This window comes from Microtus ochrogaster, linkage group LG1, assembly GCF_000317375.1.
Source record: "Microtus ochrogaster isolate Prairie Vole_2 linkage group LG1, MicOch1.0, whole genome shotgun sequence".
NCBI classification, from domain to species: domain Eukaryota; kingdom Metazoa; phylum Chordata; class Mammalia; order Rodentia; family Cricetidae; genus Microtus; species Microtus ochrogaster.
In genome coordinates this window covers 3,012,186-3,027,267 of record NC_022027.1, presented here as the reverse complement: position 1 = coordinate 3,027,267, position 15,082 = coordinate 3,012,186, and the positions used below count along the sequence as shown (strand labels likewise).

The window sequence follows — 15,082 nt, the reverse complement described above, 5'->3', positions numbered from 1 at the left end:
CTATTACACAGAGAAACGCTGTCTTGAAAATAGAGAGAGAGAGAGAGAGAGAGAGAGAGAGAGAGAGAGAGAGAGAGACAGAGACAGAGACAGAGACAGAGACAGAGACAGAGACAGAGATCCCAATGCCCCAAGTTTTCCTCCAATATGATTTTATGGAAACATTGTCTTTTTCCTCTCAGATGACTCTAGCTTGTGTCAAGTTGACATAAAACTGTCCAGCATAGGACTTATTTCCCATACCTCACGGGTGTGAGGTAAAGGCTCGAAAAGGCTCAGATACACCTGCAGTTCTTTTAGAAGCTGCTGGGTCCAACCCTGGACGTTGAGCCTCCTGGGTCCCTTACCTTTCAGAGCCCCTCCCGAGGCACTGTAGTTTTGGGGCTCACCCTACTAAACTGTGGAGGGGATGCCCCTGTCCAGGCTTTATGGCTCTTGAGGCACTGTATGGTGTGTCTCCTGGCTTCTCTACTCTATGGTTCTGAGCTGCTTGTTACTGGAAAACACTTCCCAGCATAGAAAATCAGGTGGCATGTATGTGCCATCTCAAATGTGAAACTGGCCTGCCACGTGTAGGGTCATCTTCAGAGGCTTGACCCTTGATGCCATGAAGCAGTGTTGGCAGGCCTGACTTCCCTGCGTAGGGCCAGCAGGTGCCAGTCGCTGGCGGTTATAGCCTCTGGATTTTTTATTTTATTTCCCATCGTCAAGCAGACCTGTTAGGTTCAGGGTCCTAGCTGGCCCAGGGGGTGACTTATGTGAAGAAGTGACTTCCTGGGGACTGCTAAGCTTTGTGCAGCCATCCCCACACAGGAGCAGGCAGGTTGAAGGTTCACAGATGGCATTATGGGTTGTAGAGTGGTGCAAACATCTTCTGCTGGGAGGTCTGTGCTTGTGAATGGTCTCTTCTCTGATGCCAAGGGACATTGTCATGTGGCTGAGCCCACTGGTCTCTGTGGGGGCCACACAGACTCTGACCTGTGTCTCTCTGGCTGAAGGTGTGGGGCAGGTTGTCCTTCAGGTTGCTGCGGCCACCAACTGCAAACATCACTACGGAGTGGAGAAAGCGGACATCCCAGCCAAGTACGCGGAGGTGAGCAGTCACCTGTGCACGGTGCTTCAGGCTCTTGTGTCTGGGTAGAGGTCCTTTAGGCCAAGCGTTTCTGTGTTTGTGACACCCAGCACCTTCGAGCAGGGTGCCTGTGGCCCTGGTAGGCTCTGCAGAGCTTCATGATAAGGACATTCTGCTCTCCTGGCAGGACATGGCCACCCCTTCCTGGAGAGAGAATGTTGCTGAGCTCCTATGAGTTGAGAGGGTGTGCATATTTCCTGTGGACACCCCATCTTTTCCTCCCAGGGTGGGGTTCAGGCTCTTGATCTTGGGGCTCTGCTGGAGTATTGGGAACCTTATGACTATCCCATAGCCCCTCCTTTGGGTGTCCCGACCACTGTGCTCCACAGCAGGGTTGCTGTAGATAGGCATCAGTATCTTGTCTGGTATGACCCTGCAGAGCTTGTGGACCCTCCACTGCATCAGCCTTCCTGAATTTATAACGTTGTGTGCTTTCTTTTCCTCAGACCATGGACCGAGAGTTCAGGAAGTGGATGAAATGGTATGGAAAAAAGCATGCAGAATACACAGTGAGTGCCATCGCTCCATGCCCGCGGCCTCCATCCTAGCCCAGCCCCCTTTCCCCTCCTCTCTTGACCCCAGTCAGTCTTGAACAATGACCATATGGCCCTCTGTGGCAATGGGCACAGTCTCTGGAGCTAGCTGTAGAGCCCCAACTGAGCCTGGCCCTTCCTGCTTCCCTGGCCCGGGCATCATCCCTAGACATGTGGTAACTGGGCTGTGTAAGCATATGCTCAACTCTTAAGGAGCTGAGACCTCCAGACCGGGCAAGTGCACCCCTAATGAGCTGCACCTTTGTGTAGCCTGTGGCATCAGGATTGGGACCCTTGGGTTCTTGATCTGGTTAGACCATTTTGTGGGCTGGCTGGGAGAGGCAGTCTGTGGTGCCTGTGTCCTTTGTGCAGCGGACCGCATGGCGATAACTCTGTCTTGCTCTGTGTGTCACCCTTCCTTCAATAATCCCAGCTCACTTGTGTTTTCTTGGTGGAAGTCTCCCATGCGTGAGGGTCTTGGGAATCTGTTAGGAGAGGCCCACTTGATACTGTGTCTGGGACCCAGGAGATGGGTCTGGATTCCTGAGACATTGTGCTCTCCTCATCATCAACCGTGATGACTCTTCACACTTATGGTGGGGCCTGTGGGTTCCACACCCACGTAGAGTTCTCGGTAGAGGACATAGCTTTCAAGAAGACCCTTCTCCTCCTCTTCCTCTTCTTCTTTTCTTCTTCCTCCTCCTCCTCCTCCCCCTTCCCCCTCTTCTCCTTCCTCCCCTCCCCCTCCTCCTCTTCCTCTTCTTCCTCCTTTTCTTTCCTCCTCTTCCTCCTCCTTTTTCTACTTTTTTAAAATATTTATTTATTTATTATGTAGACAATATTCTGTCTGTGTGTATGCCTGAAGGCCAGAAGAGGGCACCAGACCCCATTACAGATGGTTGTGAGCCACCATATGGTTGCTGGGAATTGAACTCAGGACCTTTGGAAGAGCAGGCAATGCTCTTAACCACTGAGCCATCTCTCCAGCCCCCTTCTTTTTCTACTTCTTTCTCCTCTTCTTTCTCTTCTCCCTCTTCCTTCTTTCTGCTTCTTCTGTTGCTGCTGCTTGTCATTGTTGGATGACCTGGCCTTTGTGGGTGAAGCCAGTGTTGTGACTGGTAGCTGTTTGTCATATTGGCTGTTTCACTTTTGGGGCCTCATGGGCCTCAGTGCTCATGCTGGTGGCCCTTGGCTTGTGGCTAGGAGCAGGGCTAAGGCCAAGGGATGTTCCTGAGGCCTTGATGATCATCAGAAGCAACCTGGCAGCAGAAATAGAAAGCAACTTTTTTTGCCTTTGATTGTGTTCACTTTGGCTTCCCACAGCACCTTGAGTGACCACCAACCTTTTCCAGGAGGCTGCATAGGCACCTTTCCTGGCCATTAGGCACTTGCCTGGCCTGTGCAGTACTGCAGCTTTGATTTTGCAAGCCCTGAGCCCTGCCTTCTGCTATTCAGGAGCATGCAGGAGAAAATCCAGGGGACCCTAAAAATAGCCCAGAGGACTCTTCTGGCCCAGAACTGCCTTGTGCCAGGGATGCTGCCATCCGCCATGCAGTGGCCTCTTGGATGCTGCCCCAAGCCAGGTCTGCTGACATGCTCCCTCCAGTGGCTGAATTGAGTCTGGTAGTCCCCTCCCTCATCCTCTATGGTCCCTTAGCCAATTTGGAGCAGACCCTGAACCATCTCTGCTGGCGGTGTTTCCTAACATTCCCAGTCTTGGTGACCTCCTGTATCCCATTGCCTGGGCAGCCGTGGCTATATAGCTTTATATGTAGTTCATCTTCTCAGAGGGGTCTCTGGGCTTTGACCCCTGACCCTGGAAGAGAGTAGAGTAGCCTATACTCCTAGAATGCTGGCTAGAGCTTGCTGAGGTGTCCCGTGGACAGCCAGTCCTGCTGAGGCATACCCGTGGGGCATGCGTCTGAGACTGTCCATAGACCTTAGTGCCTCTGCTCTTTTGCTCTCCAGACTGAGCTGATGGGTTCTCGCAATGGCTGAGTCTGTGTCTGACCTTGGCCTTCCCCAGACTTGTGTGGGGCCTGTGTCAGTCTTCCCCACTTGCTTCATGGATGCTAACCCTGCTGTGTGCTGTTCCCCTCCTTTTCCATGTTGGTAGATGCAGCTGTGACACTGTTCCTTAGGGGATAGGGAACCAACAGAGCTCAGCTTGGAGAACTCTCGAGTTTTCCAGGGGTTACTTACAGAAAGTGTTGGTGCGGGGACATTTAACAGAAGCAGAAATGACTCACAGACAGCTGCATCACAAAGACCCACCCAGCATGGGTGACAGCTTACAAAGCTTTGAATCTGGAATGTACTGCATGGCCTAAGGCAGCATGACAGGCTGGAGAGCGTCCTTTCCAGGTGTCTCAGTAGACCTAAGCCTCTCCCAGGTGTCTTGGTTGGTGTGACAGTGTCTCTCCGCAGTCCTTACTGTTCCTGTATGCCTGGGGAGGGAGGGCCCAGCACATCCACTCATTTTCAGGGACTTCCTGTCTGAAGGGGCCTCCCTGCAGTGTGGAGTGTATGGAGATTTCCTACACAGCAGCAGACACCTTGCTTCAGGCCTGTGCTTCCATCCTGGGCCAGATGGTTAGGCTGGCCTCACACACGGTGCAGCTAGTAGACTCCCCAAACTTCATGGCCTGCTTGGCTAGGACAGTAGTACTAGGGCCTGCAGGGAGAGGAATGCTGGGTCCACACATGACACAGCTGCAGGGTGAGAGGTCTGTCCTCAGCAGGCACCCCTCAGGTTCCTGGAGTGGAGCGAGCCTGTGCCTGTCTGTGCAGCCACGGTGCAGGACCCAGCGGTCAGCCACGGCAAAGGCAGTCAGCAGAGCTAGGGAGGCCATCCGGGCTTGCAGAGCTCTTTTTTTTTTTTTTTTTTTTTTTTTTTTCGAGGCAGGGTTTCTCTGTGGTTTTGGAGCCTGTCCTGGAGCAGAGTTCTTCCTAGGAGTCTTAGAACACGCTGCAGGTTGTTCTCATCCAGAGATGCAGAGACCCAGTACCCAGGGCTTAAAGGGACATGGCTTCTTTGCTTAGCTCAGACTCCGCAGCATGGCAGATGGAGGCATGGTCTCTGCCACAGTGCTTAACTTAGGGGAGAGTGGGAGCCCAGGTCTCCTAGGCCCAACTGCTCCCCTGCATTTGGGGAATGACTGAAGCCCCCATCTTCAGGGCTGGCTGGTGTACAGCAGAACAGAGTCAGAGGTTGCGGAGGAGTAGATTAGAGGAGAGGCGGGCCCTGGCCTGGGGTAGGCTCAGGGACTGTGCAGCCTCCAGGGGCACACAGGGCTCTGGCCACTCCAGCCCAGGTCCGCTCTGCCTCACTGGAGGACGGAAGCTGTACAGCTGCTCCTGTTTGGGGACAGTCTTGTCCTAGCAGGGTGGGGAGGTAGCCCTGGGCCTGCAGCTTGGCGGGTGCTCTGTCATCCTGTCAGCTACAGCTCATGGGGACTCCAGTGTGGGCCTTTGGTGTTACCCATGGTCGACATCCCTTAGCCTCTGATACGTGTAGATCCACCACTTCTGCTCAGGAGATTTGCCTGTTGTGTTGTTCGCACTGCGCGGTGGGTAGTGCATCAGATCTTTGCTCCTGTTCATTGCCAAGGAACTTTCCAGCCCAGTGTGGCGTCCTTGACAATGGACAGACTATGCTGTATATCTGTCCATCTTTTCAGGAATATCCCTGTCTTTTGGGTTTTGTAAATAACTAAACAATCCCACCCCCACCTCCATGACCTCCATGTAGAGTGGACTGTTCTTTTCCTGGGCCATATGCCTGGCACTGCAGGTAGTGGGTGGTCTGCAGAATTGTAAACCCAGATTGCTTGGGAGTCTGGTTCCAGGTAGTCAGGATAAAAGCACTCTGAGGCAGAGGCAGGTGGATCTCTGAGTTTGAGGCCAGCCTGGTCTACAGAATGAGTTCCAGGACAGTCAGGGCTACTGTATTGAAAAACCAAAAAGAAAAAAAGGGGAGGAAAAAAAAAAGCTGTTTCCCTTTAACACACTCTGGCCTGAAGGAGGTGGAATGACATCAGTACTGACACAGTCGTGGCAGGCTGCAGTTTTGGGATCAGTGTGCAGCAAACATATACTAATGCAAGGTGCACAGAGGTGACCTTATCTGCGGACACAATCCTCATGGTTGATGACTGGTAACAGGACGGTTGATCCAGTGGCTTCCTGGCCACATAAATACATCTCATGTCTGTAAGGTCTGCAGAAGTTCTGTGTGGTGCTGCTTTTTTGGGGGGGGGCACAGTCTGGGTGCAGAGAGGGTTGGCTGGTCAAGCACATGGCACTGTGGCTCCTCACCTGGACCCACACCATCCTATCCTCTTGTCTGTCCCGAATGGGTCCTGCTTCCTGCTGGGGTTTAGGCCCTGCCCTCTGCAGAGCTGTCCACTGGCTGTCCACAGTCACCTTCCCACCCCAAGATCCAGCTCATTCCATGTCTCTCACAGCAGCTGCGGGGACTGGGTTTGAACCAAGCAAGCCCATGAGTAAACGTGTTCCTTTCTTTCTTAGCTGGAACGAGGTGACTTCCTCTCAGAGGAGTGGAGGGAACGGATCGCCAACACGAGGTACGGCCGGCTGTGGGCTGTGCTGCTGGCTGTGCTGTGGCCTCTGATTCTTGTCCCCCAGATGTGGGTGGCTGCTGTGGAGGGTACTGCAGGGCTGCTGCTTCAAAAGTGCCAGCCCCTCCTTGGTGCTGGCCTGCCTTTGGTCTCACATGGGGTGCAGGCAGCCCCTGTGCTGGTCCCCTTGAGCAAACTGCCGTCCTTGTCATGGGGTCCATCAGGGGATCTAGGTGTTTTGGGGCCTCACCTCTATGTTTTCTGCTGGGGGGTGGTGCCTGCTCATCAAGTGCTTGCGTTTGCTTTCGCCCTGGGAGCAGATTCTCCCTGCATTCTGTTGCCAGGGAGTGCTTCCAGGAAGCCCATTTTATTTCAGAAGAACTGGCGCCTGGTGCTGGATTCAGCCCAGGCGGTTTGTGGTTGTCTCCTGCCCCTGCTTTCCTGCTTACTCTGCTCACCTCAGATGGGTGGGCGGGGGAGGGGGCGCAGCACCTGGCAGGGACCAGCAGCAGGCTGTGTCCAGGCTGGGACTTGATGTGCACAGCCTCAGTTTTACTGAACTGAAACATTGTTTTGCAGTGTTATATTTGTGAATAACTTTGCCTTTGGTCCTGAGGTGGATCACCAGCTGAAGGAGCGATTCGCAAACATGAAGGAAGGTAATGCAGCCCTCCTGCCCACGGGCCTGCTATTCCCACAGTGTGGGGGTGGGGAACATGCAGTTACATCAGTTTGCCTTGAGAGGTCCTCAGCGATCCTCCCTGTTCATGATGGGTAGTGCATGGAAGTCCCAGGCCCCACCTGCTTCCTGCTACCCATCCCCAGCTCCTGGGCTGCACAGCAGAAGTGAGGCCCGGTGACTGAGGCCTTGGTGCCAAGCGTACCCCCAGACAGCCAGCAGATGGGTTGAAGGGCTAACCCAGCTCAGAAGCAGTCTCCTGCTGCAAGCACCAACACCAGGGCTCTTCGCTTGTGAGCTCATGATGTGTCTACACATGTGTTTGTTCCCGTCAGTCTTTGGTGATGGAGAGATTTTGTGAATAAGGCATTGCGTAGAGCACACACAGCCCCTCGCATAGGACTGGGCCGTCTGCACTGTATATTGCTGTCCCTCTGCAGGGAGCAGGAATACCCAGACTTTCCGATTTCTTAGTCTGATTTCCCAACCCTGTAGCTGTCACAGAAGTGATGGGTGTTTGCTGTAGGGCCTGTCCTCAGCCTCCCCCATGCTTTTATTTATTTTTTTTTTTTTAAAGATTTATTTATTTATTATGTACACAGTGTTCAGCCTCCATGTATGCCCACACGCCAGAAGAGGGCACCAGATCTCATTACAGATGGTTGTGAGCCACCATGTGGTTGCTGGGAATTGAACTCAGGACCTTTGGAAGAACAGTCGGTACTCTTAACATCTGAGCCATCTCTCCAGCCCCTCCCCCATGCTTTTAGAGTTAATTACTTGAGGTGCTGGGGATGAGCCTTGTGCACTCAGCAGACACTCCCCCACTGAGCTTCACCCCTGCCTCATATTCTTTCCTTCATCCATTCATTTGTGTTTTAAAACAGTCCCATTCTAGACAGGGTCTGGCCTAGATCCATTCTAGTCTTAAACTCATTCATATAGCCGAAGCTGGCCTTTAAGTTTATTGCGATATACACTACATTAGCCTGCTTGGGGCCAGATCTTGACTGAGTCATCCAGTCCTAGATTAACTTGTCCCTCAGAGCTAGTGTGCTCAGTTAGTTGTTAGGTGGGCCAGGCTCTGATGACAGCCAGCCCCAGCCTTCAGTGGCAGTGCTCTGCCCCTTCCCTGTCCTGCCCTTAGAGACCACCCTGTGGACTGCTGCTGCAGTGTTGTTTAGTGTGCTTTCTGTGCTGTGACAGACACCATGACCAAAGCAATCTATTGACATCAGGGCAGGAGCTGCAGTAGAGGCCTTGTGGGAAGACTGCCGACTGGCTCCGCTCTGGCTCAGATACTTTTCTTCTGCTACTTTTCTTGCACTCCTCAGGAGCATGTGGTGGTCCTCCCACACCAGTCAGTCAAGACAGTGAGTGCCCCACGGATTGCCTGCAGGTCAATCTGCTGAAGGCATTTTTCTCAATTGAGATTCTCTCTTCCTAGAAGGCCCTAGTTTGTGTCAAATAGACCAAAAGTATCCAGCACAAACACCCACTTGTGGGTGTTCATGGTAATCAAATTGTTCCTGTGGCCCTCTCTTGACTAGGCTTTCCCCTTCGGCCTACTTGTGCTCGGTGGTTGCAGGTTATTCCTATCACTGCTTAGGGTAGCTCATAGGTGCTGGCCAGACTGGCCCATGGCCTTTCAGTCTGAACCATTGGTGTTGCTGCTTTCCTGCACACTGGAGACATGGAGTTGACCCTGCTGTGGTCTGGCCAGGCCCTTTTGCTGGTGTACAGTACTCAGAAAGCAAGACATGGAGGGGGCTAGAGACTGGTTTACTTATATAAGCAGCTGCGTACACATTCAAAGATATGTGTGTTTGTGTTGAGAAAGGAGTCTCATTGTGTAACCGAGGCTGTCCCAGAACATTGTTGCCTCAGCTTCCCCAGTGCTGGGATGACAGACATGTATCACTGTGCCAGTGTGGTCTTTCAAGTCTCTTTGTTTAGCTATCAATGGGTGTGGGATTCAGGGCTGTTTTAGTAATCAGGCCAAGGCAGGAGGCCTAGAGCTCCTAGACTGGCCTGGGCTTCATGTTGTTCTCATTCTCCCCTCTCCACCCCAGTACTTCTCTTTAATATGGAAGGAATCTGCACCATTCACAAGAATTAGGCTGGGTTTTTTTTTTTTTTTTTTTGGTTTTTTTCGAGACAGGGTTTCTCTGTGGCTTTGGAGCCTGTCCTGGAACTAGCTCTGTAGACCAGGCTGGTCTCGAACTCACAGAGATCCACCTGCCTCTGCCTCCCGAGTGCTGGGATTAAAGGCGTGCGCCACCATCGCCCGGCCTGGGTTTTGTTTTGAGGCAAGATTTCTATGTAGCTCTGACTGTTGTGGAACTCTTTATGTAGACCAGGCTAGACTACTCTCAGAGATCTGCCCATCTCTGCCTCATACTAGGATTAAAGGTATGTGCCTCCACACCTAGACTTCCATGTTTCAAGTTTGTTCTTCCTGTGTGGCTGTCACAGGTTTGAATCTTTGTGTGGTTTGGCATGGCTCTTTTGCCTCTTGTGGCGCAGTTCTGATTCTTGTCTCCTGCCCCGGCCTCTGCCTTCACCTCTCTAGCCTCAAGGGCTTCAGCAGCCAGTCAGCTTCTCAGCCCTGATCTCTGGGTCTTTCTCTGTTGTGTCTTTTTAAAAACTGGGATCTTGCCGCTTAGCTCAGTTTGTCTTCAGACTCATGACAGTCCCCCTCTCTCAGCTGCTAGAATGCCAGGGTAATCACTGTGCTACACAGCCTGTAGGTCTCCTCAGTGCCTTTGTTTCAGCTCCCCCTCCTGGTAACACATGGCTTATAGCAATCTCTTTCTTGTGCTTTATTGTGGTACTGGGTTCCACCATGACCCTTTTAGCAGGCACCCAGTTGTCACCACTGTGTAGAGTCACTGTTCTCTATGGCTGCAGGGTCAGGGATGAGCACCAGGGGTCTTGTGAAGAATGCCTAGCATCTCCTGGGCACAGGCATTGTTCACCTGTTTCCTGTCCTGGGCAATTGCTCATGCCTGAGTTTGTGGTCTCCAGCTTGTGTGCCTGTGTGGGTTTTTGCGCACATGGCAGTGATGGGCTTCTGTGTTGTAGGCGGCAGAATCGTCTCTTCAAAGCCCTTTGCCCCTCTGAACTTCAGGATCAACAGCAGGAACTTGAGTGGTAAGCTCTGGGCTCCGTGGTGCATATGGTACCTGGCTCCCCTCGCCCAGTCAGATGGTACTCTTCCCACAGTATGTTAAGCACATCCCCTTGTAGACATGTTCTTTCAGGAGGGGCCTTAGGATGGGCCTGTGGGTCTCCCTGGGCAAGGCGCTTGGCTGGTCCAGTTCCGGGTCTGCATGCTTGCTTTGATGCTGGCTGCTCTTGAAATCTGATCTCATTCATGTGTGCTTGCCACCTTGTTCCTGACAGGCCCCAGATTATTCCTCCCTTTGGGGATGCTGTTGACACTGGTGTGGGGCGCAGGCCTCTTGCCACAGTCCTGACTTGCTGCTCTTCCACAGACATCGGCACCATTATGCGTGTGGTGGAGCTGTCACCCCTGAAGGGCTCTGTGTCATGGACTGGGAAGCCCGTCTCCTACTACCTGCACACTATTGACCGCACCATAGTGAGTGCCCACAGTGCTACAGTACAGCACGCTGCCTCTGTGTGCCTGCTTGTCACCCTACAGAGCTCCCTGGCAGCTCTGGGTCTCAGCCCTTAGTCCACCTGATGAATAGGGGCCATAGTAATTTTGGCATCATATTATATTCAGAGACCTGTGGTCTCTATCATCCCTTCTGTCCTCGTCCCCAGCCTTCCCTGGGTATGTGCTGGCCTCTTCCTCATGGCCCCCACAGGGTATCTTCTCCTTGCCAGAACCTTCAGTGTATGGTCCCAGGTTCTGTTCTCCATCTGTCCTGGTACCCTCTGGGTTCCTTGAGGCAGCATGTTGGCAATTCTGCTTTTTGTTCAGTGCTCTCCTGAGCCAGCAGCAGCTGTGCTTTGCCTTTGCTGCTGTAGGTAAAGGGGCTCTCAAGACTCCTGAACTACGCTGTGAGTTCCCTCTGCGGTGTAGCAGCCAGTGTTCCCCTCGGGAGGTCCTGTCCCTGGTTCCTTAGCAGTCACTTGCGACTCGAGGGTAGCTATCCTGGGTTGTATATTACTCCTGCTGTGCCACCTGCAGTGTGTGCTGGTGGGCCCGGCAGCTTGTGGGACACGCCACCTGTGTCCGTGCTCGGGGCTTGCTTCTAACAAAGCTCTTTCCTCTTCTCTTTAGCTTGAAAATTATTTTTCTAGTCTGAAAAATCCAAAACTCAGGGTAAGTTTGCTTTTCTCCCAACTGTGAGGATCATGATTGCTGGCTTTGTATGTGCTGTTGGTATGTGTGACCAAGGTCCCTAGGCCCAAACAAGTGTTATTTCTGCCTCCCAGGCTTTCCGAAGGCCCTCAGCTCTGTAGTGGGTTTAGCATCCATCTTTCTGTAGGTGATGCCAGTGACCAGTGGGTTCTTTGTTAAACCGTGCTGTGCATCCCCATGCCAGAGTTGTGCACAACAGTTGAGGGTGCCTGTCTCCAGCACCCTGGAAGACTGGGTAGTCTGCTCCATGGCAGTCCTTCTCTAGCCACATCTGCTGCACATTTCCCTGTCTGTCCAGGGACACAAAGAGCTGGGCTTCCACGTGACTTTCCCTGGGGAGGCATGAACAGATGTCTGTTCACTCTGTGTGGGCACTAATAGCAGAGCACAGCACTCTGTCTGCTGGTACTTGGTGAAGTGGTGGGCTTTCAGGGTTACAGGAGTGTAGGCAGGCTGCTGCACACCCCCAAGGAGTTCATCCTGCCCAGCATACTAGAGATGGTGAACAGTGTGTATACTCAGTGAGGGGCTTAATTCTCCCCCCCCACTCAACCCCCAATTCCACTGGTGCATGCAAGTTTGCACCTCATGGAGGTTAGCTCAGGTACAGGGTTCACGTCAGCACTGGCCCTTAGCATAGGCCCTTAGCAAGTGGCTTGACTTTGCCTAGCTGTTTAGGGGCTGTATCTGTCCTGCCCAGTGGGGCAGTCTCCATGATGGCTGGCATTTCCTATGTGTTCTCATTGCCATGTGGTTCTGCAGCTGTCAGTGCAGGGACAGTCTTGGGCTGCAATCGCATGACAGGCCCATGCCTTACCCACAGAGTGGCTGTGGGGTCCAGGTTAGGCATTGCACCTCCCCCAGAGTTCGTTCGTGTGTGTGTGTGGTGTGTGTGTGTGTGTGTGTGTGTGTGTGTGTGTGTGTGTGTGTGTGTGTGTGTCCATTTCTTTGATGCTGGAGTGGAGATGGAGCCTCCAGCATGTTCAGGACACTTTTCCACTGCTTCCCTCTAGGAGGAGCAGGAAGCAGCTCGGCGCCGGCAGCAGCGAGAGAACAAGAGTAATGCAACTACCCCCACCAAGGTCCCAGAGAGCAAGGCAGCTGCCACGGAGGCTCCCGCGGTGAGATGCCCTTCCCTGCACATGCCTGGTAGACAGGGTGCCCAGTGGTGCCGCCCTGCGGGTACTCCTGCTGGCCCTTCACTGCCTGCCTATTCCTCTAGGACTCTGGTGCTGAGGAAGAAAAGTCAGGTGTGGCCACTGTCAAAAAGCCATCTCCCTCCAAAGCCCGGAAGAAGAAACTGAACAAGAAAGGGAGGAAAATGGCTGGCCGGAAGCGTGGACGGCCCAAGAAAATGAGTGCTGCAAATGCTGAGCGCAAGTCCAAGAAGAGCCAAAGCGCACTGGACCTCCTGCACTCCTCTCCTCCAGCCCCGCCCTCAGCCTCACCCCAGGGTGAGCCTCTTTCTCTCCTGCGTGGCAGAGTCCCCATCCAAGTGACTGTGGGCTCCTGTACAGTAGAGTCACCATTTGGATTCTGCTGTGTGCCAAGCCTGTGACTACACAGCAGTGTCAGTACTCAGATTTGCCAAGCTGAGGTATTGTGTTGCCTGTGTTAGTATAGGGCCGATGGTTGGTGACTGATGGGTATCCTTTCTCCTGCAGATGCGTACAGGGCACCTCATAGCCCATTCTACCAGCTACCTCCGAGCACGCAGCTCCACTCCCCCAATCCGTTGCTGGTGGCACCCACCCCGCCTGCATTACAGAAACTTTTAGGTAGGTCATGGCTTTGATGTTGAAGCAGTTTTGTGGGGCTGTGGAAGTGGTAGGGCTCTAGTCAAGCCTGCTGGGTGGCGTGGAAGAGGCTCTGTTGCCTGTTTGTGAATGACTGAGACTGACTCACCTCAGGGACACGGGGGAGCCTGGTAGAGGTTCACTCCATGGGGAACGCTGGCAAGTCTCTTACTTGAAGGAGGGATCTGCTCTCGGGTTTTGGGCTTGAGAAGAGGTGAAGTCACAGGCAGGGATGACCCCGCAGCAGGCCAGGTCAGGTAGTTCCTCTCTGTTGGCCACCACTCCAGCTCCTCTCAGGGAAGGGTGTTGGCATCAGTCCTGGTTCATACACTGTGCTATGTACCTCCAGAGTCCTTCAAGATCCAGTACCTGCAGTTCCTGGCTTACACGAAGACCCCACAGTACAAGGCCAACCTGCAGCAGCTTCTGGACCAAGAGAAGGTGTGCAGGCTCTTGCCTTAATGTCGGTAGTCGGGTTGGTTGTCGGGACGGGGCGCTGAGGTCACCTCCTGTCCTCCCTTGCAGGAGAAGAACACACAGCTGCTGGACACCGCACAGCAGCTCTTCGGTCATTGCCAAGCCCAAAAGGAGGAGATCCACAGACTGTTTCAGCAGAAACTGGATGAGGTGACTGGGGTGACCAAAGTTCAGCTTCCCTTACCCTTATGGAAGGACTGACATAGAGTAGCTGGCCACTTTGCAAGCAGAGGGTGGCCCTGGCTGTACCCAGGTCAGAGCTGCACGGTTATTATTGTTCCCTTTGTTCCTTATGCACTGGGACTCACCCTGGTTTGTCCTCTGCATCTCTAGTTGGGTGTGAAGGCGCTGACCTACAATGACCTGATTCAGGCCCAGAAGGAGATCTCTGCCCACAACCAGCAGCTGCGGGAGCAGTCAGAGCAGCTGGAGAAGGACAACAGTGAGCTGCGGAGCCAGAGCCTTCAGCTGGTGTGTGTGTGTGTGTGTATCTGTATGTGTGTAGGGGGCGGTGCAACTGGTTTGTACACAGGCAGGATGGAGGGCAGGAGCCCCGAGGTATGCTGACTTAGTGCCTTAGCGCTGGACTTGGATCTGCTCCTCCACATTCTTGCTGGGCTCTGCAAGGATCACCCCATTCCTAATCACACCAGGGACCCTTTGTGCTGTGTCACACATGCCTTTCTCACCTTGCTTTGTGGGTGGGTATTGACACCATGGGCCACAACTATAGGAAGTATTCAGTGCACTGCCCAGAGAGACGGGCTTTCCTGCCTTCAGCTGCTGACATCTTGTCTGTGCCCACAGCTCAGAGCCCGGTGTGAGGAGCTGAGGCTGGACTGGTCCACACTGTCTCTGGAGAATCTGCGGAAAGAGAAACAGGCCCTGCGGAGCCAGATCTCAGAGAAGCAGCGACACTGCCTGGAGCTGCAGGTGGGGTGTTGGGGTGATGCACCAGACCCCTCAGATGGGCATCTGTGATGATGGACAGCAGGGGTGTGGCCTCACAGTAGAGTCCAGGCTGCTCTGACACACCTCCCATCGTGTAGATCAGCATTGTGGAGCTGGAGAAGAGCCAGCGACAGCAGGAGCTCCTGCAGTTGAAGTCCTGTGTGCCACCAGATGATGCTCTGTCCCTTCATCTGCGTGGCAAGGGTGCCCTGGGCCGCGAGCTGGAGGCCGATGCTGGGCGGTTGCGTCTTGAGCTGGACTGTGCCAAGATCTCCCTGCCACACCTCAGCAGCATGAGCCCCGAGCTCTCCATGAATGGCCATGCCGCTGGCTACGAGCTCTGCAGCACAGCTAGTCGGCCCTCATCCAAGCAGAACACCCCCCAGTACCTGGCCTCCCCATTGGATCAGGAGGTCGTACCCTGCACCCCCAGCCACAGTGGCAGGCCTCGGCTAGAAAAGTTGTCTGGCCTAACTTTGCCAGACTACACCCGGTTGTCACCTGCCAAGATTGTGTTGAGGCGGCACCTGAGCCAGGACCACACTGGGGTTAGCAAACCAGCTGCCAGTGAGCTACACCCTCGGTAAGCACAGATGTA

General features: G+C 53.6%; 1 protein-coding gene across 3 annotated transcripts in view; it reads left to right on the top strand.

Moving 5' to 3' along the window:
* Dot1l (DOT1 like histone lysine methyltransferase) overlaps positions 1-15,082 on the top strand; it is a 44,195-nt gene that overhangs the window by 20,356 nt on the left and 8,757 nt on the right. For all 3 annotated transcript variants that reach the window (XM_026785176.1, XM_005359030.2, XM_005359031.2), the window contains exons 6-20: positions 999-1,093; positions 1,579-1,641; positions 6,196-6,251; positions 6,825-6,904; positions 10,009-10,077; positions 10,422-10,528; positions 11,180-11,221; positions 12,274-12,381; positions 12,483-12,714; positions 12,925-13,038; positions 13,406-13,497; positions 13,582-13,683; positions 13,867-14,004; positions 14,341-14,466; positions 14,583-15,067. In XM_026785176.1, the coding sequence (XP_026640977.1) occupies positions 999-1,093; positions 1,579-1,641; positions 6,196-6,251; positions 6,825-6,904; positions 10,009-10,077; positions 10,422-10,528; positions 11,180-11,221; positions 12,274-12,381; positions 12,483-12,714; positions 12,925-13,038; positions 13,406-13,497; positions 13,582-13,683; positions 13,867-14,004; positions 14,341-14,466; positions 14,583-15,067 (1,909 nt within the window). The remainder of the gene's footprint in view (positions 1-998; positions 1,094-1,578; positions 1,642-6,195; positions 6,252-6,824; positions 6,905-10,008; positions 10,078-10,421; positions 10,529-11,179; positions 11,222-12,273; positions 12,382-12,482; positions 12,715-12,924; positions 13,039-13,405; positions 13,498-13,581; positions 13,684-13,866; positions 14,005-14,340; positions 14,467-14,582; positions 15,068-15,082) is intronic.